Below are 23,573 nucleotides of genomic sequence, written 5' to 3'. Positions count from 1 at the left end.
TTCTAGAAGGTATCCCTGGGCTACAATCACTAATGCCCAAGGATCGTGTACATCTCTTGCCCAGGCCTGAGCGAAGAGAGAGAGTCTGCCCCCTACTAGATCCGGTCCCGGATCGGTGGCTACCCCTTCATGCTGTCTTGGTGGCAGCTGCAGGCTTTTTGGCCTGTTAACCCTTATTCCAGCCCTGGTAAGGTTTCCAGTTTGCCTTGGGCTGTGAAGCGTTACCCTCTTTCTTTGCAGCCGGAGAGGATGAAGCGGGGCCTTTCCTGAAATTGCGAAAGGAACGAAAATTAGCTTTGTTCTTTGTTTTAAAGGCTTTGTCTTGAGGGAGAGCATGGCCTTTCCCCCCGGTGATATCTGAAATAATCTCTTTCAATTCAGGCCCGAATAGGGTCTTCCCTTTGAAAGGAATGTTCAAAAGCTTGGATTTAGACGACACATCGGCCGACCAGGACTTTAGCCATAGCGCCCTGCGCGCCAAAACGGCGAAACCTGAATTTTTCGCCGCTAACTTAGCTATTTGGAAAGCGGCGTCAGTGATAAAAGAATTAGCTAGCTTTAGAGCCTTAATTCTATCCATAATTTCCTCATATGAGGTCTCCGTCTGGAGCGAGTCTTCCAGCGCCTCAAACCAGAAAGCAGCTGCAGTAGTTACAGGAATAATGCAGGCAATAGGTTGGAGAAGAAAACCTTGTTGAACAAAAATTTTCTTAAGTAAACCCTCTAATTTTTTATCCATAGGGTCTTTAAAAGCACAACTGTCTTCAACTGGTATGGTTGTACGTTTAGCTAGTGTAGAAACAGCCCCCTCCACCTTAGGGACCGTCTGCCACGAGTCCCGCATGGGGTCAGATATGGGGAACATTTTCTTAAAAACAGGAGGGGGGACAAAAGGGACACCTGGCCTATCCCACTTCCTAGTAACGATATCCGCAATCCTCTTAGGGACCGGAAACGCATCCGTGTAAACAGGGACCTCTAGGTACTTGTCCATTTTACACAATTTCTCTGGGATCACCAAAGGGTCACAGTCATCCAGAGTAGCTAATACCTCCCTAAGTAAAACACGGAGGTGTTCTAGTTTAAATTTAAAAGCCAATGTATCTGAATCTGTCTGGGGAGGAACCCTTCCTGAATCAGAGACTTCTCCCTCAGACATCAAATCCCTCGCTCCCACTTCAGAGCGTTGTGAGGGTATATCGGATATGGCTACCAAAGCGTCAGAATGCTCATAATCTGTTCTTAAAACTGAGCTATCACGCTTTGCAGGTAACACGGGCAGTTTAGATAAGAAGGCTGTAAGAGAATTATCCATGACTGCCGCTAAGTCTTGTAATGTAAAAGGGTTAGACGCACTAGAGGTACTAGGCGTCGCTTGCGCGGGCGTAACTGGTTGTGACACTTGGGGAGAGGCAGACGAACAAGGATTTTCCTTAGTGTCAGACATGTTTAACAGACTAGTAGAGTACACAAACAGGCTTGGAATCACTTTAATCAAATAAAAAACACAATTTGAAAAAAAAAACGTTACTGTGCCTTTAAGAGATAAAAAGAGCACACAATTTTACAAAACGGTGAAAAATACAGCAATCTTTCTGAAATTTTCACAGTATGTAGCTAAAGCCTTAATAAGATTGCACCCCAAGTTTCAAAACGATTAACCCCTTAATGCCCAAACCAGAGGAGCCTAAAGCCAACACCTGGTTAAATCACTACAGCACCTTGCCACTTGCTGTGGCCCTACCTTCCCTTCATCATCAGATTTGGGGGAATATAGCTTCTTTTAGGCCCTCAAACATCAGCAGGACCCTCCATGTGAAACAGCATGAACTTATCTGCAATTCTAAGTGCGCATCTGAGGCAATTAGGCCCCTCCCACTCTACTCCGGAGCTGTGAGGCCTAGTAAATCACTCCTAAGTGACTTAAAAACAGCCATGTGGTAATAACCCCAGAAAAAACCCCAAAAGGGCTTTCAAAGTGTCTTGCAAAACGATTTTGCCTTAGCCAAACAATCAATTGCCCTGAATAAGTGTCAACCAGTATATTAGCCCTATTATGTAAGCATTCAATTCCTTACTAAGTCTGTGAACATAGCTTACCCTCCCCTCATGGGGATATTGTCAGTCTCTTCTAGCATTATCTCTGTCTTGTCTAGAAATAAATGACTGAACATACCTTATTGCAGATCACCCTGCAAACTGTTCCCCCCCCAACTGAAATTTTCTGGTACTCCTCAGTCCTGTGTGGGAACAGCAGTGGATTTTAGTTACAACATGCTAAAATCATTTTCCTCTCAGCAGAAATCTTCATCACTTTTCTGCTAGAGAGTAAATAGTACAAACCGGTACCATTTAAAATAACAAACTTTTGATTGAAGATAATAAAACTACAATTCTAACACCACATTCACTTTACACTCCCGAGAGAGACCCTAGTGCTTAGAGCCAGCAAAGAGAATGACTGGGGGGTGGAGCTAGAGGGGGAGCTATATGGACAGCTTTGCTGTGTGCTCTCTTTGCTACTTCCTCTAGGGAATGAGAATATCCCACAAGTAAAGGATGAATCCGTGGACTGGATACACCTTGCAAGAGAAATATATATGAGTCTGAACCTCCATGGTACTGATAGGGCATCTATCAATTCCGATGGAGGATCTCTCGACCCGTACCTGGATAGCTTGGTATTGAGGCGGGATGCCATGAGATCTATCTCCGGCATCTCCCACTCGCTGCATATCTCTGAAAACACCTCGGGGTAGAGAGACCATTCTCCTGGGTGAAAGGATTGCCTGCTGAGGAAGTCCGCTTCCCAGTTGTCCACACCCAGAATGTGGATCGCTGACAGCGTACATCCAAGTCTTTGCCCACTCTAGTATCTGAGATACTTCTCTCATCGCCAAGGAAAACAGAATTTATGCTTACCTGATAAATTACTTTCTCCAACGGTGTGTCCGGTCCACGTCGTCATCCATTACTTGTGGGAAATGTTCTCCCCCACAGGGAAAGGCAAGGAGAGCACACAGCAAGAGCTGTCCATATAGCTCCCCCTCTGGCTCCGCCCCCCAGTCATTCGACCGACGGTTAGGAGAAAAAGGAGAAACTATAGGGTGCCGTGGTGACTGTAGTGTATAAAGAAAAAAAATTTCAACCTGATTAAAAAAACCAGGGCGGGCCGTGGACCGGACACACCGTTGGAGAAAGTAATTTATCAGGTAAGCATAAATTCTGTTTTCTCCAACATTGGTGTGTCCGGTCCACGGCGTCATCCATTACTTGTGGGAACCAATACCAAAGCTTTAGGACACGGATGAAGGGAAGGAGCAAATCAGGTTACCTAAACAGAAGGCACCACGGCTTGCAAAACCTTTCTCCCAAAAACAGCCTCCGAAGAAGCAAAAATATCAAATTTGTAGAATTTGGCAAAAGTGTGCAGAGAAGACCAAGTCGCTGCCTTACATATCTGGTCAACAGAAGCCTCGTTCTTATAGGCCCATGTGGAAGCCACAGCCCTAGTAGAGTGAGCTGTGATACGGTCAGGAGGCTGCCGTCCGGCAGTCTCATAAGCCAAGCGGATAATGCTTTTCAGCCAGAAAGAGAGAGAGGTAGCAGTAGCTTTTTGACCTCTCCTCTTCCCAGAGTAAACAAAAAACAAGGATGAGGTTTGTCTAAAATCTTTTGTTGCTTCTAAATAGAACTTTAAAGCACGAACAACATCTAAATTGTGTAATAAACGTTCCTTCTTTGAAACTGGATTTGGACACAAAGAAGGAACAACTATTTCCTGGTTGATGTTCTCGTTGGAAACAACTTTTGGAAGAAAACCAGGCTTAGTACGCAAAACAACCTTATCTGAATGGAACACCAGATAGGGTGGATCACACTGCAAAGCAGATAATTCAGAAACTCTTCTAGCAGAAGAAATAGCAACCAAAAACAGAACTTTCCAAGATAGTAACTTAATATCTATGGAATGTAAAGGTTCATACGGAACCCCTTGAAGAACTGAAAGAACTAAATTTAGACTCCAAGGAGGAGTCATGGGTCTGTAAACAGGCTTGATTCTAACCAAAGCCTGAACAAAAGCTTGTACATCTGGCAAAGCTGCCAGTCGTTTGTGCAACAAGACGGATAATGCAGAAATCTGTCCTTTTAGAGAACTAGCTGACAATCCTTTATCCAAACCTTCTTGGAGAAAGGAGAGAATCTTTGGAATTTTAATCTTACTCCAGGAGAATCCTTTGGATTCACACCAACAGATATATTTTTTCCATATTTTATGGTAAATCTTTCTAGTCACAGGTTTTCTGGCTTGGACCAGAGTATCAATCACAGAATTTGAAAACCCACGCTTGGATAAAATCAAGCGTTCAATTTCCAAGCAGTCAGCTGCAGAGAAACTAGATTGGGATGTTCGAATGGACCTTGTACTAGAAGGTCCTGTCTCAAAGGTAGCTTCCATGGTGGAGCCGATGACATATTCACCAGGTCTGCATACCAAGTCCTGCGTGGCCACGCAGGAGCTATCAGAATCACTGAGGCCTTCTCCTGTTTGATCCTGGCTATGAGCCTGGGGAGGAGAGGAAACACATATGCTAGGTTGAACGACCAAGGCGCCACTAATGCATCCACTAGAGTCGCCTTGGGATCCCTGGATCTGGACCCGTAGCAAGGAATCTTGAAGTTCTGACGGGACGCCATTAGATCCATGTCTGGAATGCCCCATAATTGGGTTAACTGAGCAAAGACCTCCGGATGGAGTTCCCACTCCCCCGGATGGAAAGTCTGACGACTCAAATAGTCCGCCTCCCAGTTGTCTACTCCTGGGATGTGAATAGCAGATAGATGGCAGGAGTGATTCTCTGCCCATTGGATTATCTTGGTTACTTCCTTCATCGCTAGGGAACTCTTTGTTCCCCCCTTTGTTCCCCCCTGATGATTGATGTACGCAACAGTCGTTATGTTGTCCGACTGAAATCTTATGAACCTGGCTTCCGCTAGCTGAGGCCAAGCCAGGAGCGCATTGAATATAGCTCTTAGTTCCAAAATGTTTATCGGGAGAAGGGACTCTTCCCGCGACCATAGGCCCTGAGCTTTCAGAGAGTCCCAGACCGCGCCCCACCCCAAGAGGCTGGCGTCGGTCGTGACGATGACCCACTCCGGTCTGCGGAAACTCATTCCCTGAGACAGGTGATCCTGGGTCAACCACCAGAGAAGTGAGTCCCTGGTTACCTGGTCTACTTGAATTTGGGGAGACAAGTCTGTATAGTCCCCATTCCACTGATTGAGCATGCACAGTTGTAATGGTCTTAGATGAATTCGAGCAAAAGGAACCACATCCATTGCTGCGACCATTAGTCCTATTACTTCCATGCATTGAGCTATGGAGGGTTGAGGAATAGAGTGAAGAACTCGACAAGCTTTTAGACGCTTTGTCTTTCTGATGTCTGTGAGAAAGATCTTAATTTCCACAGAATCTATTATTGTTCCCAGAAAAGGAACCCTTGTGGACGGTGACAGTGAGCTTTTTTCTATGTTCACTTTCCACCCGTGAGATCTGAGAAAAGCCAACACAATGTCTGTATGAGCCCTCGCTTTGGAAAGAGGCGACGCTTGGATTAGGATGTCGTCTAGATAAGGTGCTACAGCGATGCCCCTCGGTCTTAGAACCGCTAGAAGGGACCCTAGCACCTTTGTGAAAATTCTGGGAGCGGTGGCTAAATCGAATGGAAGAGCCACAAACTGGTAATGTTTGTCCAGAAAGGCGAACCTCAGGAACTGATGATGAGATTTGTGGATTGGGATATGCAGATACGCATCCTTCAGATCCACGGTAGTCAAAAATTGACCCTGCTGGATTGTTGGTAAGATTGTCCGAATGGTTTCCATCTTGAAGGATGGAACTCTGAGGAACTTGTTTAATATCTTTAAATCCAGAATTGGCCTGAAAGTTCCCTCTTTTTTGGGAACCACAAACAGGTTTGAGTAAAACCCTAGACCTTGTTCCCCGGAGGGGACTGGGTTTATCACTCCCATCTTTGATAGGTCTCTTACACAATGTAAGAATGCCTGTTTCTTTATCTGGTCTGAAGATAAGCGAGACAGGTGGAACCTTCCCTTTGGAGGAAGTCCCTTGAATTCTAACAGGTATCCCTTGGAAACTATCTCTAGTGCCCAGGGATCCAGAACATCTCTTGCCCAAGCCTGAGCGAAGAGAGATAGTCTGCCCCCTACCAGATCCGGTCCCGGATCGGGGGCTACCCCTTCATGCTGTCTTGGTAGCAGCAGCAGGTTTCTTGGTTTGTTTACCCTTGTTCCAGCCTTGCATGGGCTTCCAAGCGGGTTTGGGCTGGGCCGCGTTACCTTCTTGTCTAGCGGCAGTGGAGTTATTAGCCGGTCCGTTCCTGAAATTGCGAAAGGAACGAAAATTAGACTTGTTCTTAGCCTTAAAAGGCCTATCCTGTGGGCGGGCATGGCCCTTACCCCCAGTGATGTCTGAAATAATTTCCTTCAATTCCGGCCCAAAAAGGGTCTTACCCTTGAAAGGAATATTCAGTAACTTAGTCTTGGACGACACGTCTGCCGACCAGGATTTTAGCCAAAGCTCCCTCCGCCCTACTATAGCAAAACCTGAGTTTTTCGCCGCCAATTTCGTTATTTGAAAGGCGGCATCCAATATAAAGGAATTAGCTAACTTTAATGTGTGAATTCTGTCCATGACTTCATCATAGGAAGTCTCTTTCTGGAGCGACCTTTCTAGTTCTTCGAACCAAAAGGACGCCGCTGAAGTGACAGTAATAACACACGTAGCTGGTTGAAGGATGAACCCTTGCTGAACAAAAATCTTTTTAAGCAATCCTTCCAATTTCTTATCCATAGGATCTTTGAAAGCGCAGCTGTCCTCTATAGGAATAGTTGTGCGCTTCGCTAGTGTTGAAACAGCTCCCTCAACCTTCGGGACCGTTTGCCATGCGTCCCTTCTAGGGTCTACTATGGGAAACATTTTCTTAAATATAGGAGGTGGGGCAAAGGGTACACCTGGCTTCTCCCACTCCTTTTCCACTATGTTCGCTACCCTCTTAGGTATTGGAAAAGCGTCGTCGTGCACTGGGACCTCTAAAAATTTGTCCAATTTGCACAACTTCTCTGGTACTACCATGGAATCACAGTCATCCAGAGTAGCTAATACCTCCTTAAGCAAAGCGCGGAGATGTTCTAGCTTAAACTTAAATGCCACTAGATCAGGTTCTGATCAGACAGCCCTTCCCTCACAGCCAATTCCGATTGTTGTGAGGGTAAAATAGATAAGGCATCGTCAGCGTCTGATTGTTCATCCTTTTTATCTGTATTTAAAACTGAACAATCACGCTTTCTCTGAAAAACTGGCAGTTTGGATAAAAGATTTGCTATAGAATTATCCACTACTGCTGATAATTGTTGCATAGAAATAAGCACTGGCGCGCTAGGTGTCGCCTGCGCGGGCAAAGCTGGTGTAGACACAGAAGGAGAGGATGTAGAGCTATCCCCACTACCTTTTATTAGATAAATCATCTTGGGCAACATTATGAAAAATAACAGAGCTGTCCTGATTTTGTTTGGACGCTATGGCGCAATTATCACAAACACTCGAAGGGGGAACCACATTTGTCTCTATACACACAGAACATAGGTTATCTGATGGAACAGACATGTTAAACAGATTTAGGCAGGCAAACAATGCAATAAAAACGATTTTAAACAAAAACGTTACCGTCTCTTTAAATAATAAAATGACACATTTATTTCTGAATGTTCAAAAAACTATGAAGGCAATATCCGATTTTTCTGAAATTTGGACCCCAGTGTCTTAATGCTTAGAAAGTATTGCACAGCAAATATGGAGACTCTAGCTCTTAAAACAAGCAAACCGGAGCTAATTGTTGGATTTAACCGTTTTTACACACCACAAGCTGCAGCTTTTTACCTTCCTTAGGGGTCACCATTCACAGAAAAAAGCCTTTTGGAGTCACTTTCTGAACCACAGGACCCTCTCACATGAATCTGCATGCACTGCCTTGAAATTCAACTGCACAGCTGAAGTGCCAAAATGAGGCTTCCTCCCTCAGCACACTAGAGTGAAGGGGCCTTCCTGACTAGATTTAGGTGTCTAAAACAAGCCAGATCAATAAAAAACGTTCCCAAGTGTATGTGAGCTTATAAAATATTTCAAATGGTATAATATTGTAATAAAAACCAATCGATTTAGCCCCTAACAGTGTCTACCAGCATAAAAAACAAAAAGGGGAAGCCTGTTATCTTTTTTGCTGAGGTGAAAGAAAAATGGCTTACCGTTTCCCCTGAGGGGAAAAATGACTGTCATCTAGCATTAGCCTGTGTTGTTAGAAGGAGACTAGTCATACCTGAAGCAGATGAGTCTGCAAACTGTTACCCCCAACTGAAGTTCTCTTGTTTCAACAGTCCTGCGTGGTAACAGTAATGGATTTTAGTTACTTGTGCTAAAATCATAGCCCTCTTAAACAGAAATCTTCATCACTTTTCTGTTATAGAGTAAATAGTACAAGCCAGCACTATTTTAAAATAAACTCTTGATAGAAGAATAAAAAACTACAACTAACACCACAAACTCCTCGCCATCCCCGTGGTAGATGCTACTTGTTCAGAGCGGCAAGGAGAATGACTGGGGAGCCAGAGGGGGAGCTATATGGACAGCTCTTGCTGTGTGCTCTCCTTGCCTTTCCCTGTGGGGGAGAACATTTCCCACAAGTAATGGATGACGCCGTGGACCGGACACACCAATGTTGGAGAAAGTCTTGTTCCCCCCGATGGTTGATTTAGGCAACCAAGGTTATAGCGTCTGATTGGAATCTGATAAACTGGGACGAACCCAGAAGGGGCCAAGCCTTCAAGGCATTAAAGATTGCCCGGAGTTCCAATATATTGATCGGACTGGAGGACTACTCCCGAGTGCACAGTCCTTGGGCCTTTTTGGCCCCCCAAACGGCTCCCCAGTCGGAAAGGCATGCATCCGTAGTCACAATCTCCCAAGACGGTCTCAAGAAGCACGTGCCTTGGGACAGATGATCTGGACAGAGCCACCAAGAGAGAGAGTCTTGACAGGTTGTCCAGCACAATCTGTTGAGACAGATCTGAATGGTTGCCGTTCCATTGTCTCAGCATGCATAATTGTAAGGGTCTGAGATGAAATATGGCAAAAAAAATGATGTCCATACAGGACACAATGAGTCCAATCACCACCATAGACTAAGCCACTGAGGGTCCCAAGGAGGCCTGGAGGGCAAGACATGCAGAAGCTAGCTTGCAACGTCTCTGATCTGTGAGAAATATTCTCATTGATATGGAGTATATTATTGTCCCCAGGAAATTCACCCTTGTACTTGGAGTAAGAGAACTCTTTTCCAAGTTTATCTTCCATCCATGTGATTGAAGAAGACTGAGAAGGGACTCCGAATGTTCTTCCAGTAGACGAAAAGATGGTGCCTGCACCAAGATATCATCCAGGTAAGGCGCTACTGCAATACTTTGTGTTCTGGCAATGGCTAGAAGAGCCCCCAGAACCTTCAAAAATATCCTTGGAGCAGTAGCTAGGCCAAACCGAAGAGCTATGAACTGGAAGTGCTGGTCCAGAAAGGCAAACCTCAGGAACTGAAAATGTTCCCTGTGTATTGCAACGGAAGGTATGCATCTTTCAGGTCTATGGTGGTCAAAAACTGTCCTTCCTGAACCAGAGGAAGAACTGACCGTATTGTCTCCATCTTGAAAGAGGGAGCACTCAAACATGTTTAGGCATTTTAAGTCTAGAATTGGACGAAAAGTTCCCTCCTTCTTTGGAACCACCGAAAGGTTTTTAATTTTTATTTTGTAGACAGACTGGAGAGAAGGAATCTGCCCCTGGGCGGATGAGATTTGAATCCTATCCGGTATCCCTGAGATACAACATCCAGGACCCAAGGATCCTGTACATCCTGGAACCAAGCAGCTGAAAAAAAAAAAAAAAAAAAAAAAAAGAGAGTCTGCCCCCTACTCGATCCGATCCCGGATCGGGGGCCGCCCCTTCATGCCGATTTGTTATCGGCAGGCTTAGTCTGCTTAGACTTATTCCAGGACTGAGCCGGCTTCCAAGTACTCTTGTGCTGCTCGGACTTGGATTGCTGCTGTTGAGATTTATCAGAATGAAAATTAGACGATTGGCATCCCTTAGGCCTATACTTCTTATCCTACAGTAGGAAGGCAACCTTCCCTCGGGTAACCGTAGAAATAATGGAGTCCAGCCCTGGACCAAATAAAATCTTCCATTTGAAAAGAAGAGAAAGGAGTCTGGATTTATAAGTCATATCCACAGACGAAGACTTCAAAGAACCAGAGAGCCCGGCGGGCTAGGACAGCAAAGCCAGAAGCCTTTGCATTTAGGTGAATAATCTGCATATTCGCGTCACAGATGAAGAAGTTAGCAATTCTCAGAGCTTTAATTCTTTCCTGAATATCCTCAAGGGGCGTTTCCACCTCAATGAGCTCAGACAGAGTGTTGCACCAGTAGGTAGCTGCTCCAGCAACCGCGGCTCCAGCTACCACTGGTTGAAATAAAAACCCTGTATGTTGAAACCTCCTCAGAAAATTTTCCATTTTCTTATCCATAGACTCTCTAAAAGAAGAACTATTCTCCAGGGGAATAGTAGTATGCTTAGCCAGCGTAGAAATAGCACCATTCACCTTAGGAATGGAGCCCCACAAATCCAATTGAGAGTCAGGGACAGGGAATAATTTTTTAAAGGTAGACGAGGGGGGAAAAAAAAGTTCCTATTCTTTCCCATTCATTAATAATAATGTTCGCCATTTTAACTGGCACAGAAAAAGTCAGAGGCACCTTCCCGTCTTCCTAAAACCTGTCTAATTTAGGGATCTTAGGTTCCTCAGGGAGTGTAGCCACTGGAACCTCTAGCGTAGACAGAAACTCCTTTAAAAAAAAACCCATAGATGCTCAATTTTAAATCTAAAAGGAAGGTTCCTCCGCTGAAGGAGGTTTAGAAACTGAAGTCTCCAACTCAGAAAGTTTACCCTTTTGAAGCTACAGAGGTTAACTCATCCTCGGATAGCTGGGACATAGTAGCTAGATCCGACAAAAATTTAGATGTCTCTAGGTCAGAAAAACTATGTTTAACCTCTTACGTTTGCTAGAGGGGGGTAATGCACTCAGGGCCACAGACACTGCTGATTGTAACTGCGAGGTAAAGTCTGCAGGAAAAAAGCCCCCTCCAGATGGAGGATTAGTTGAGCCGCGGGGAACTGCATGTGGAGCGGGTAGTGTAGAAAGGGTAGTAATCTCTTGAGACACAGATTCCTGAGCGGTAGACAGCTCAGAGGGGTTAAAAGCGCTATGAGTATTAGCAGGCTTGTCTCCCTTAGACTTTAGAACAGTGATTAGGCAAATGGAAAAATTTGGGCAGGCGGGCAAACCACAGCCTTCTCACAATATAAACAGGAATTATTAATCAGTACAGAAAGAGCGGAACCTTCTAATGTAGTATCAGAGTCCTCCATAGCTAAAATATACCCACAGAAGGACAGACGAAAAAAATGGCACCTTTATAATCCCAATGGTTGGGGCACTCACCACCTCTTAGACCCAGACAGCTAAAAGTGAAAATGCTCTCCTTAGGAGTGATGTCCAAATCAGGATCGTAGGAAAATGAAGACACCACACCCGGTCACGTGGTGCGTAGGACAGGACTTTACCTGCTATGAAAAAGGCGCTAAGCTAGCTGCGCAACACTCAAAAACAAAAGTGAAACCAGTTTGTTCCAAGCCAAAAGCACACACACAGGTTATGAGCCCCAAAAAAAACCTCTCACATTAAAGCAGTTATAAATAACCCCTAACTGTTCAAATAATCTCCCTTAAGGAGATATTAACCCTTGGTCCTATCAAGGCATGAAGGAGCCAGACTGTGACCCTCTATAGCAAAAGTGTATTTATAAAAACGTCTTACCCTCCAGGATCCATGCTGTGGAAGAGGCACAGCCACTAAAGTGTGACAGTCTTGCAACGACACCTTTGACATGGACTTGAGTGTGTAACAGCAAGCAGTGAAACTCGTCAACACTGATTGCTTAGGAGCTGTTAGGCGACAGTCTGGATAGGTTCGCAGAAAAACTTTCCCTGCATCTCCAGACTCTAACTTTCATCAATACTCTAACTGAGAGGTTAACATGATTACTTAAAACTCCAGTCCTTTCTTGAAGCGAACATACCCATTAGAGGACTATCCAAATCTTCTGACACTTCTCTGCCACCTCCTATAGTGACGAAAGGCAAAGAATGACTGGGAGATAGGGGAAGTGGGAGGGATATTTAAGCCTTTGGCTGGGGTGTCTTTGCCTCCTCCTGGTGGCCAGGTGATGTATTTTTCCAACATTAAGGAATGAAGTTGTGGACTCTCCCTGCCTTACGGAAGGAAAGTATATTAATATAACAGTTTTGGTTATGCAAAACTGGGGAATGGATAATAAAAGGGATTATCTATCTTTTTAAACAATCAAAATTCTGGAGAAGACTGTCCTTTAACTATGCAGTGACTTTAAGACTGGTATATTTTAATGGTTCTGATTAGAGGCAAAAATGGGTAAGAAGATAGTTTTTCTGGTTTTGTTTTTTTAATTTAAATATTTTTATATTACAACATTTGAAAGCTGGTAAGTGTTCTCTGAACTATGTTTCTTTAAATGGACAGTCCAATTTACTTTTATCATCAAATTTGCTTTTTTCTCTTGGTATTCTTAGTTTAAACTAAACATAGGTAGGCTCATATGCTAATTTCTAAGCCTTTGAGGGCTGCCTCTTATCACATGCTTTTTAAATCTCTTTTCAACACAAAGAGACAGAAAGTACATGTGGGCCATATAGATAACACTGTGTTCAGGCACAGGGCGTTATTTGAGATTTAGCACAAAACAATGCTAAATTTAAGACAATAGATAATAAACAGTCACAGTCATGTGATCAGGGGGCTGGAAGAAGGTTCCTAGATACAAGGTAATCACAAAGGTAAAAAGTATATTAATATAACTGTGTTGGTTATGCAAAACTCGGGAATGGGTAATAAAAGGTATTATCTATCTTTTAAAACAATAACAATTCTATGGTAGACTGTCCCTTTAAACACTGAACAATTAACATAAATATAACCCAGAGTGAGGCACCTTTTATCTTGAGCTACACTGATTATAGACATGATGAAGTCACACAAGCACTGAACACCCTGCAGAAAAAGCAGAGAATACTTACAAGCACATTAATATAAATCTTGTTAAAGAAATATACAATGCAGAAATAAACAGTACAATTTAAAACATTTAAAGTTAGCTTCTTTCTTTTTTTTTTTTTTAAAAAGCCACTTGCATTTATTCTAGTTCTTATTCGAGCATGTCATGCAACAGAGTGGGGGAAAAAAACCCAGGAATCTATTAAATAAGAATCTACAAATAGAGATGCAAGCAATGCCAACACACGTGTTTTGCTTTTGGTTTAAAAATTTTAAATGGCATATAACATTACATTTTACTTCCATATTAAATATGTTAAAAAAAAACAACAACAGCCTAGATTTAATTTTGCATTTAAAGTGAAAGTCAATCCTAGCGTTGTACAAACGCTAGGATTGACTATTGAAACAAATAAAGGGGACTTTCATTCATAAAGCATAAGATACTTCATGTAGAAAGCTCCTTTATTTGTTTCAACAGATCGCTGTTCTTAGCTGCTACAGCAGCCCACGGCTAAAATATTTTTGCTAAGAGGCAACGTTTTCACCTCTTAGCCAATAGCCGTGAGGTAAATCCGGCTTGGCACCCATGAGAGCAGGATTTACTGCACGGTTATTGGCTATGAGGTGAAAACGTCACCTCTTAGCAAAAAAAATTTAAGCCGTGAGCTGCTGTAGCAGCTAAGAACGGCGATCGGTTGAAACAAATAAAGGAGCTTTCTACATGAAGTATCTTATACTTTATGAATGAAAGTCCCCTTTGTGTCAATAGTCAATCCTAGCGTTTGTACAACGCTAGGATTGACTTTCACTTTAACAAAACCAGAATAAACAAATTCAGAGAGTTTGGAAAGATTGTTAAAATGTACCTAGCTGACCAAAGCACATTGCATATAATGATAAGCATAATTTCATCACATTTACAAAACACAATCACACTTACCTCATTTGTGATGTCATATACAACTATTGCAGCTTGGGCTCCTCTGTAGTACATCGGAGCAAGACTATGATATCTTTCTTGACCAGCTGTATCCCAAATTTCAAATTTTACTGTTGTGTCATCGAGACAGACAGTCTGGGTAAGAAAAGCAGCTACAAAGTGAAACAGAAACAAGAAGCAAATCTTAAAAATATATAGATCATAAAATATATTTTAGAACATGGCTCCTTACATGTGTATGGGTATTCATTTGACAATACAACTCACTAGGACTGCAAAATACAAATGTATATATTCAAATAGGGACAGATGGTTACAAAAACATACCCAACATCATATCTATCTACCAGAAGCATAATCACATAGCCCTAATGATCCCTTGCTCTTTATTACTTGATAAGGTCCAGCATACAATATGTAGCAAACGTTTTTGCATCAGTTATAGGCCTAAGTTGGATCTCGTGCACAGGCCAGATGTCAATAAAAGCCTCATAGCCAAAATAATACTAAAATAAGGCCACATGGTTTCAAAGTGTCAATGTATTAATAAATGCATACAAAAAATAAATCAGATAGTCAAAAAAAGAAATTACTGTTTTGCTTATTAAACAGGTAATATTTAGGAGACTAACATCCATGAAAATGTTCTGCATTTCGGTAGACACCTATACATTTCTACTAGGAATTATTAAATCTTTCATTATTCATAGAGAGTGTGAAATGTTAAGAGACTTGCAAATTGACTTCCATTATCACATTTACTTTATTCCCACAGTATCCTTTGTTGAAAAGCATACCTAGGTAGGCTAAGGATCAGCAATACACTACTGGAAGTAGCTGGTGATAGGTGGCTGCAAAACTTTGCCTCATCATTGGTTTACCAGACGTGTTCAGCTAGGTCCAAGTAGTGCATTGTTGCTGGTGCTAAATTTAAAGGGATATTCTAGTCAAAATAAAAAAAAAAACTTTCATGATTCAGATAGGGCATGCAATTTTCACTTTTACCATCAAATTAGCTTTGTTACTTGGTATTCTTTGTTGAAAGCTAAACCTAGGTAGGCTCATATGCTAATTTCTAAGCCCTTAAAGGCTGCATTTGATAGTTTTTTTTTAGAGCTAGGGGGCAGTAGTTAATGTGTGCCATATAGATAACATTGTGCTCATGCCCGTGGAGTTACTTATGAGAGGGCACTGATTGGCTAAAATGCTTGTTTGTCAAAAGAACTGAAAAAAGGGGGCAGTCTGCAGAGGCTTAGATACAAGGCAATTACAGAGGTAGAGAGTGTATTAATAAAACAGTGTTGGTTATGCATAACTGGGGAATGGGTAATAAAGGGATTATCTTTTTAAACAATAAAAATTCTGGAGTAGACTGTCCATTTAACTGTGTTTAACCCAATTTGCATGGCATAAACACAATAATGCAATGCTAATATATGTTTTGCATTTCCTTTATGAGCTTTTATATTCCTTAAATAAAAATAACAAAATGTGGAAGGATCAGGGCACAAAAAGGGAACAATAGCCTCCTAAATTTAAATTTACAGATGAAACAGCCTTTGGAAGAAAATCATATTTAGTACGAAGCACAGCTTTGTCCTTGTGAAAAATGAGAACTGGAAATTCACAAGAAAGTTCCAAAACTTTTCTGGCAGATGAAATAGCTAGGAGAAAAAAGGACTTTCCAGGACAGGAGTTTAATATCTATGCTGTGCATACGTTCAAAAGGAGGACCTTGAACTTAGAGAACTTAAAGGGACAGTCAAGTCCAAAAAAACAGAATTTATGTTTACCTGATAAATTACTTTCTCCAACGGTGTGTCCGGTCCACGGCGTCATCCTTACTTGTGGGATATTCTCTTCCCCAACAGGAAATGGCAAAGAGCCCAGCAAAGCTGGTCACATGATCCCTCCTAGGCTCCGCCTACCCCAGTCATTCGACCGACGTTAAGGAGGAATATTTGCATAGGAGAAACCATATGTTACCGTGGTGACTGTAGTTAAAGAAAATAAATTATCAGACCTGATTAAAAAAACCAGGGCGGGCCGTGGACCGGACACACCGTTGGAGAAAGTAATTTATCAGGTAAACATAAATTCTGTTTTCTCCAACATAGGTGTGTCCGGTCCACGGCGTCATCCTTACTTGTGGGAACCAATACCAAAGCTTTAGGACACGGATGAAGGGAGGGAGCAAATCAGGTCACCTAAATGGAAGGCACCACGGCTTGCAAAACCTTTCTCCCAAAAATAGCCTCAGAAGAAGCAAAAGTATCAAATTTGTAAAATTTAGAAAAAGTGTGCAGTGAAGACCAAGTCGCTGCCTTACATATCTGATCAACAGAAGCCTCGTTCTTGAAGGCCCATGTGGAAGCCACAGCCCTAGTGGAGTGAGCTGTGATTCTTTCAGGAGGCTGCCGTCCGGCAGTCTCATAAGCCAATCGGATAATGCTTTTAATCCAGAAGGAGAGAGAGGTAGAAGTTGCTTTTTGACCTCTCCGTTTACCAGAATAAACAACAAACAAAGACAAAGTTTGTCTGAAATCCTTAGTAGCTGCTAAGTAAAATTTGAGAGCACGAACTACATCCAAGTTGTGCAACAAACGTTCCTTCTTTGAAACTGGATTAGGACACAAAGAAGGCACAACTATCTCCTGATTAATGTTTTTGTTAGAAACAACTTTTGGAAGAAAACCAGGTTTAGTACGCAAAACCACCTTATCTGCATGGAACTCCAGATAAGGAGAAGAACACTGCAGAGCAGATAATTCTGAAACTCTTCTAGCAGAAGAAATTGCAACCAAAAACAAAACTTTCCAAGATAATAACTTAATATCAACGGAATGTAAGGGTTCAAACGGAACCCCCTGAAGAACTGAAAGAACTAGGTTGAGACTCCAAGGAGGAGTCAAAATTTGTAAACAGGCTTGATTCTAACCAGAGCCTGAACAAAGGCTAGAACATCTGGCACAGCTGCCAGCTTTTTGTGAAGTAACACAGACAAGGCAGAAATCTGTCCCATCAAGGAACTTGCAGATAATCCTTTTTCCAATCCTTCTCGAAGGAAGGATAGACTCTTAGGAATCTTAACCTTGTCCCAAGGGAATCCTGCAGATTCACATCAACAGATATACCAAATTATGTGGTAATTTTTCTGGTTACAGGCTTTCAGGCCTGAACAAGAGTATTAATAACAGAATCTGAGAACCCTCGCTTTGATAAGATCAAGCGTTCAATCTCCAAGCAGTCAGCTGGAGTGGGTCGAACGGACCTAGAACAAGAAGGTCTCGTCTCAAAGGTAGCTTCCATGGTGGAGCCGATGACATATTCACCAGATCTGCATACCAAGTCCTGCGTGGCCACGCAGGAGCTATCAAAATCACCGACGCCCTCTCCTGATTGATCCTGGCTACCAGCCTGGGGATGAGAGGAAACGGCGGGAACACATAAGCTAGTTTGAAGGTCCAAGGTGCTACTAGTGCATCCACTAGAGCCGCCTTGGGATCCCTGGATCTGTACCCGTAGTAAGGAACTCTGAAGTTCTGACGAGAGGCCATCAGATCCATGTCTGGAATGCCCCACGGTTGAGTGACTTGGGCAAAGATTTCCGGATGGAGTTCCCACTCCCCCGGATGCAATGTCTGACGACTCAGAAAATCCGCTTCCCAATTTTCCACTCCTGGGATGTGGATAGCAGACAGGTGGCAGGAGTGAGACTCCGCCCATAGAATGATTTTGGTCACTTCTTCCATCGCTAGGGAACTCCTTGTTCCCCCCTGATGGTTGATGTATGAACTTGGCCCTCGCTAGCTGAGGCCAAGCTTTGAGAGCATTGAATATCGCTCTCAGTTCCAGAATATTTATCGGTAGAAGAGATTCTACCCGAGACCAAAGACCCTGAGCTTTCAGGGATCCCCAGACCGCGCCCCAGCCCATCAGACTGGCGTCGGTCGTGACAATGACCCACTCTGGTCTGCGGAAGGTCATCCCTTGTGACAGGTTGTCCAGGGACAGCCACCAACGGAATGAGTCTCTGGTCCTCTGATTTACTTGTATCTTCGGAGACAAGTCTGAATAGTCCCCATTCCACTGACTGAGCATGAACAGTTGTAATGGTCTTAGATGAATGCGCACAAAAGGAACTATGTCCATTGCCGCTACCATCAAACCTATCACTTCCATGCACTGCGCTATGGAAGGAAGAGGAACGGAATGAAGTATCCGACAAGAGTCTAGAAGTTTTGTTTTTCTGGCTTCTGTCAGAAAAATCCTCATTTCTAAGGAGTCTATTATAGTTCCCAAGAAGGGAACCCTCGTTGACGGAGATAGAGAACTCTTTTCCACGTTCACTTTCCATCCGTGAGATCTGAGAAAGGCCAGGACAATGTCCGTGTGAGCCTTTACTTGAGGAAGGGACGACGCTCGAATCAGAATGTCGTCCAATTAAGGTACTACAGCAATGCCCCTTGGTCTTAGCACCGCCAGAAGGGACCCTAGTACCTAAGAGAAAATCCTAGGAGCAGTGGCTAATCCGAAAGAAAACGCCACGAACTGGAAATGCTTGTCCAGGAATGCAAACCTTAGGAACCGATGATGTTCCTTGTGGATAGGAATATGTAGATACGCATCCTTGAAATCCACCTTGGTCATGAATTGACCTTCCTGGATGGAAGGAAGAAGTGTTCGAATGGTTTCCATCTTGAACGATGGAACCTTGAGAAACTTGTTCAAGATCTTGAGATCTAAGATTGGTCTGAACGTTCCCTCTTTTTTGGGAACTATGAACAGATTGGAGTAGAACCCCATCCCTTGTTCTCCTAATGGAACAGGATGAATCACTCCCATTTTTAGCAGGTCTTCTACCCAATGTAAGAATGCCTGTCTTCTTATGTGGTCTGAAGACAACTGAGACCTGTGGAACCTCCCCCTTGGAGGAAGCCCCTTGAACTCCAGAGAATAACCTTGGGAGACTATTTCTAGCGCCCAAGGATCCAGAACATCTCTTGCCCCAGCCTGAGCGAAGAGAGAGAGTCTGCCCCCCCACCAGATCCGGTCCCGGATCGGGGGCCCGCATTTCATGCTGTCTTGGTAGCAGTGGCAGGTTTCCTGGCCTGCTTTCCTTTGTTCCAGCCTTGCATAGGTCTCCAGGCTGGATTGGCTTGAGAAGTATTACCTTCCTGCTTAGAGGACGTAGCCCTTGGGGCTGATCCGTTTCTGCGAAAGGGACGAAACTTAGGTTTATTTTTGGTCTTGAAAAGACCTATCCTGAGGAAGGGCGTGGCCCTTGCCCCCAGTGATATCAGAGATAATCTCTTTCAAGTCAGGGCCAAAGAGTGTTTTCCCCTTGAAAGGAATGTCAAGCAATTTGTTCTTGGAAGACGCATCCGCTGCCCAAGATTTTAACCAAAGCGCTCTGCGCCACAATAGCAAACCCAGAATTTTTTCGCCGCTAACCTAGCCAATTGCAAGGTGGCGTCTAGGGTGAAAGAATTAGCCAATTTAAGAGCACGAATTCTGTCCATAATCTCCTCATAAGAAGAAGAATTACTAATAATCGCCTTTCCTAGCTCATCAAACTAGAAACACGCGGCTGCAGTGACAGGGACAATGCATGCAATTGGTTGTAGAAGGGAACCTTGCTGAACAAACATCTTTAGCAGACCTTCTAATTTTTTATCCATAGGATCTTGGAAAGCACAACTATCTTCTATGGGTATAGTGGCGCGCTTGTGTAGAGTAGAAACCGCCCCCTCGACCTTGGGGACTGTCTGCCATCAGTCCTTTCTGGGGTCGACTATAGGAAAACAATTTTATAAATATGGGGGGAGGTACTAAAGGTATACCGGGCCTGTCCCATTCTTTACTAACAATGTACGCCACCCGCTTGGATATAGGAAAAGCTTCGGGGGGCCCCGGGGCCTCTAAGAACTTTTCCATTTTACATAGTGGTTCTGGAATGACCAGATAATCACAATCATCCAAATTGGATAACACCTCCTTAAGCAGAGCGCGGAGATGTTCCAACTTAAATTTAAAATTAATCACATCAGGTTCAGCTTGTTGAGAAATGTTTCCTGAATCTGAAATTTCTCCCTCAGACAAAACCTCCCTGGCCCCCTCAGACAGGTGTAGGGGCCCTTCAGAAACCATATCATCAGCGTTCTCATGCTCTACAGAATTTTCTAAAACAGAGCAGTCGCGCTTTCGCTGATAAGTGGGCATATTGGCTAAAATGTTTTTGATAGAATTATCCATTACAGCCGTTAAATGTTGCATAGTAAGGAGTATTGGCGCACTAGATGTACTAGGGGCCTCCTGTATGGGCAAGACTGGTGTAGACGAAGTAGGGGATGATGCAGTACCATGCTTACTCCCCTCACTTGAGGAATCATCTTGGGCATCATTTTTACTAAATTTTTTTTTTTTTTTATGACATAAAATACATATAGTTAAATGAGAAGGAACCTTGGTTTCCCCACAGTCAGAACACAATCTATCTGGTAGTTCAGACATGTTAAACAGGCATAAACTTGATAACAAAGCACAAAAAACGTTTTAAAATAAAACCGTTACTGTCACTTTAAATTTTAAACTAAACACACTTTATTACTGCAATTGCGAAAAAGTATGAAGGAATTGTTCAAAATTCACCAAAATTTCACCACAGTGTCTTAAAGCCTTAAAAGTATTGCACACCAAATGTGGAAGCTTTAACCCTTAAAATAACGGAACCGGAGCCGTTTTTATATTTAACCCCTTTACAGTCCCTGGAATCTGCTTTGCTGAGACCCAACCAAGCCCAAAGGGGAATACGATACCAAATGATGCCTACAGAAAGACTTTTCTATGTATCAGAGCTCCACACACATGCAGCTGCATGCCATGCTGTCCTCAAAAACAAGTGCGCCATACCGGCGCGAAAATGAGGCTCTGACTATGATTAGGGAAAGCCCCTAAAGAATAAGGTGTCAAAAACAGTGCCTGCCGATATAATCATATCAAAATACCCAGAATAAATGATTCCTCAAGGCTAAATATGTGTTAATAATGAATCGATTTAGCCCAGAAAAAGTCTACAGTCTTAATAAGCCCTTGTGAAGCCCTTATTTACTATCTTAATAAAAATGGCTTACCGGATCCCATAGGGAAAATGACAGCTTCCAGCATTACATCGTCTTGTTAGAATGTGTCATACCTCAAGCAGTAAGAGACTGCACACTGTTCCCCCAACTGAAGTTAATTGCTCTCAACAGTCCTGTGTGGAACAGCCATGGATTTTAGTTACGGTGCTAAAATCATTTTCCTCATACAAACAGAAATCTTCATCTCTTTTCTGTTTCTGAGTAAATAGTACATACCAGCACTATTTTAAAATAACAAACTCTTGATTGAATAATAAAAACTACAGTTAAACACTAAAAAACTCTAAGCCATCTCCGTGGAGATGTTGCCTGTACAACGGCAAAGAGAATGACTGGGGTAGGCGGAGCCTAGGAGGGATCATGTGACCAGCTTTGCTGGGCTCTTTGCCATTTCCTGTTGGGGAAGAGAATATCCCACAAGTAAGGATGACGCCGTGGACCGGACACACCTATGTTGGAGAAAAACCTCATGATTTAAATAGGGAAAGTATTTTTAAACAACTTTCCAATTTACCTTTATCGCCAATTTTGCTTTGTTCTCTTGGTATTCTTAGTTGAAAGCTAAACCTAGGAGGTTCATATGCTAATTTCTTGAAGACTGCCTCTAATCTGAATGCATTTTGACCACTAGAGGGCATTAGTTCATGTGTTTCATATAGATAACATTGAGCTCATGCACGTGAAGTTACCCTGGAGTGATAACTGATTGGCTAAAATGCAAGTATGTCAAAAGAACTAAAATAAGGGGGCAGTTTGCAGAATCATAGATACAAGGTAATCACAGAGGTAAAAAGTGTATTTCTATAACAGTGTTGGTTATGCAAAAATGGGGAATGGGTAATAAAGGGATTATCTTTCTTTTTAAAACAACAAAAATTCTGGTGTTGACTGTCCCTTTAATTTAGATCATATCAAGGAGAAAAAGATCTTACAACTGGCCTGATTCTCACTAATGCGTAAACAAAAGTTTGACTGTCTGGAAGCTTGGCTAATTCCTTGTGAAAAAGAAAAGAGAGCAGATATCCGACCCTTCAAGGAACCAAGAATCTGAAATATTCTAAGGTTATGGAAAGAATGCCAATTGAAACCTTTGGATGAACACCATTCAAAGTATACCTTCTATATTTTGCGTTTTGTTTTTTTAATTAAAAGGTTTCCTAGCCAGCTAGAGTGTGTTTATAACAGCATCTGAAAAATCTCTGTGCTTCAGAATTAGGTGTCTAACCTCCATGCTGTCAAATTTAGATATTTGAGATCTAGGTAGAAAGGAGGAACTTAAAGGGACACTAAACCCAAACATTTTCTTTCATGATTAAAGTAGAGAATACAATTTTAAACAACATTCCAATGTACTTCTATTATCTAATTTGCTTCATTTTTAAGATATGGTTTGTTGAAGAACTAGCAGACCACATGGGTGAGCCAATCACATGAGGCATCTATGTGCAGCAACCAATCAGCAGCTGTTGAGCATATCTAGATATGCTTTTCAGGAAAGTATATCAAGAGAATGAAGCACATTAGATAATAAGTTTATTAGAAAGTTGTTTAAAATTGCATAATCTTTCTAAATCATGAAAGAAAAAATTTGTGTTTCATGTCCCTTTAAGATAATAGGTCCTGCCTCCGAGGAAAAAGCCAAGGAGGAGAACTGGACATGTGAATCAAGTCTGCATAGCTGGAGCTTTAGGATGACTGAGGCAGACCCCTACTTGATTCAAGCAATTAACCTTGGAAGAACAAATAGAGGGAACAAGTAAGCTAGATCAAAGTTCCATAGACAGACTAAGGCATCTATCATCTGTGCTTTTGGGTCCCTGGGACAATAAAGATGCAGGTTGCAGTTCAAGAGAAGCCATGAGGTCTATATCCAAAAGACTCTTGATTGAGAGACCACTCTCCGTGATAAATGGACTGATTGCAGAGATAGTCTGACTCCCAATTGTTAACTCCTGGAGACTTGAAGTCCAGAATGGGTCTGAAAGTTCCTTCCTTCTTGGGAACAAAAAAAAATGTTTTAGTAAAACCCCTGTGTCTGTTATGACAAAGGAAAAGTATTAATCACTCCCATGCCTCTCAAATCCTGCACACATTGAATAAAGGCAGTAACCTTCAAAGGGTTTTTGAGGACGTGAAACAAAAGGAATCATCCTCAAGGAGGCCTGGACTAAAAACCTATCCTGTAACCTTGGGAGATGATGTTCAAAACCCAAGG

The 23,573-nt window shown here is 42.7% G+C and overlaps 1 protein-coding gene across 1 annotated transcript in view; it reads right to left on the bottom strand.

Annotated features, from left to right (window-relative positions):
* The window catches only part of RAB5A (RAB5A, member RAS oncogene family), a 110,347-nt gene that overhangs the window by 51,205 nt on the left and 35,569 nt on the right, over positions 1-23,573 (bottom strand). The window contains exon 3 of the mRNA XM_053714220.1: positions 14,217-14,368. Within this exon, the coding sequence (XP_053570195.1) occupies positions 14,217-14,368 (152 nt within the window). The remainder of the gene's footprint in view (positions 1-14,216; positions 14,369-23,573) is intronic.

Source organism: Bombina bombina, chromosome 5 (assembly GCF_027579735.1).
Source record: "Bombina bombina isolate aBomBom1 chromosome 5, aBomBom1.pri, whole genome shotgun sequence".
Lineage (NCBI taxonomy): Eukaryota > Metazoa > Chordata > Amphibia > Anura > Bombinatoridae > Bombina > Bombina bombina.
Note: the sequence above shows the minus strand (reverse complement) of the source record. Positions and strands in the feature narration are given on the sequence as shown.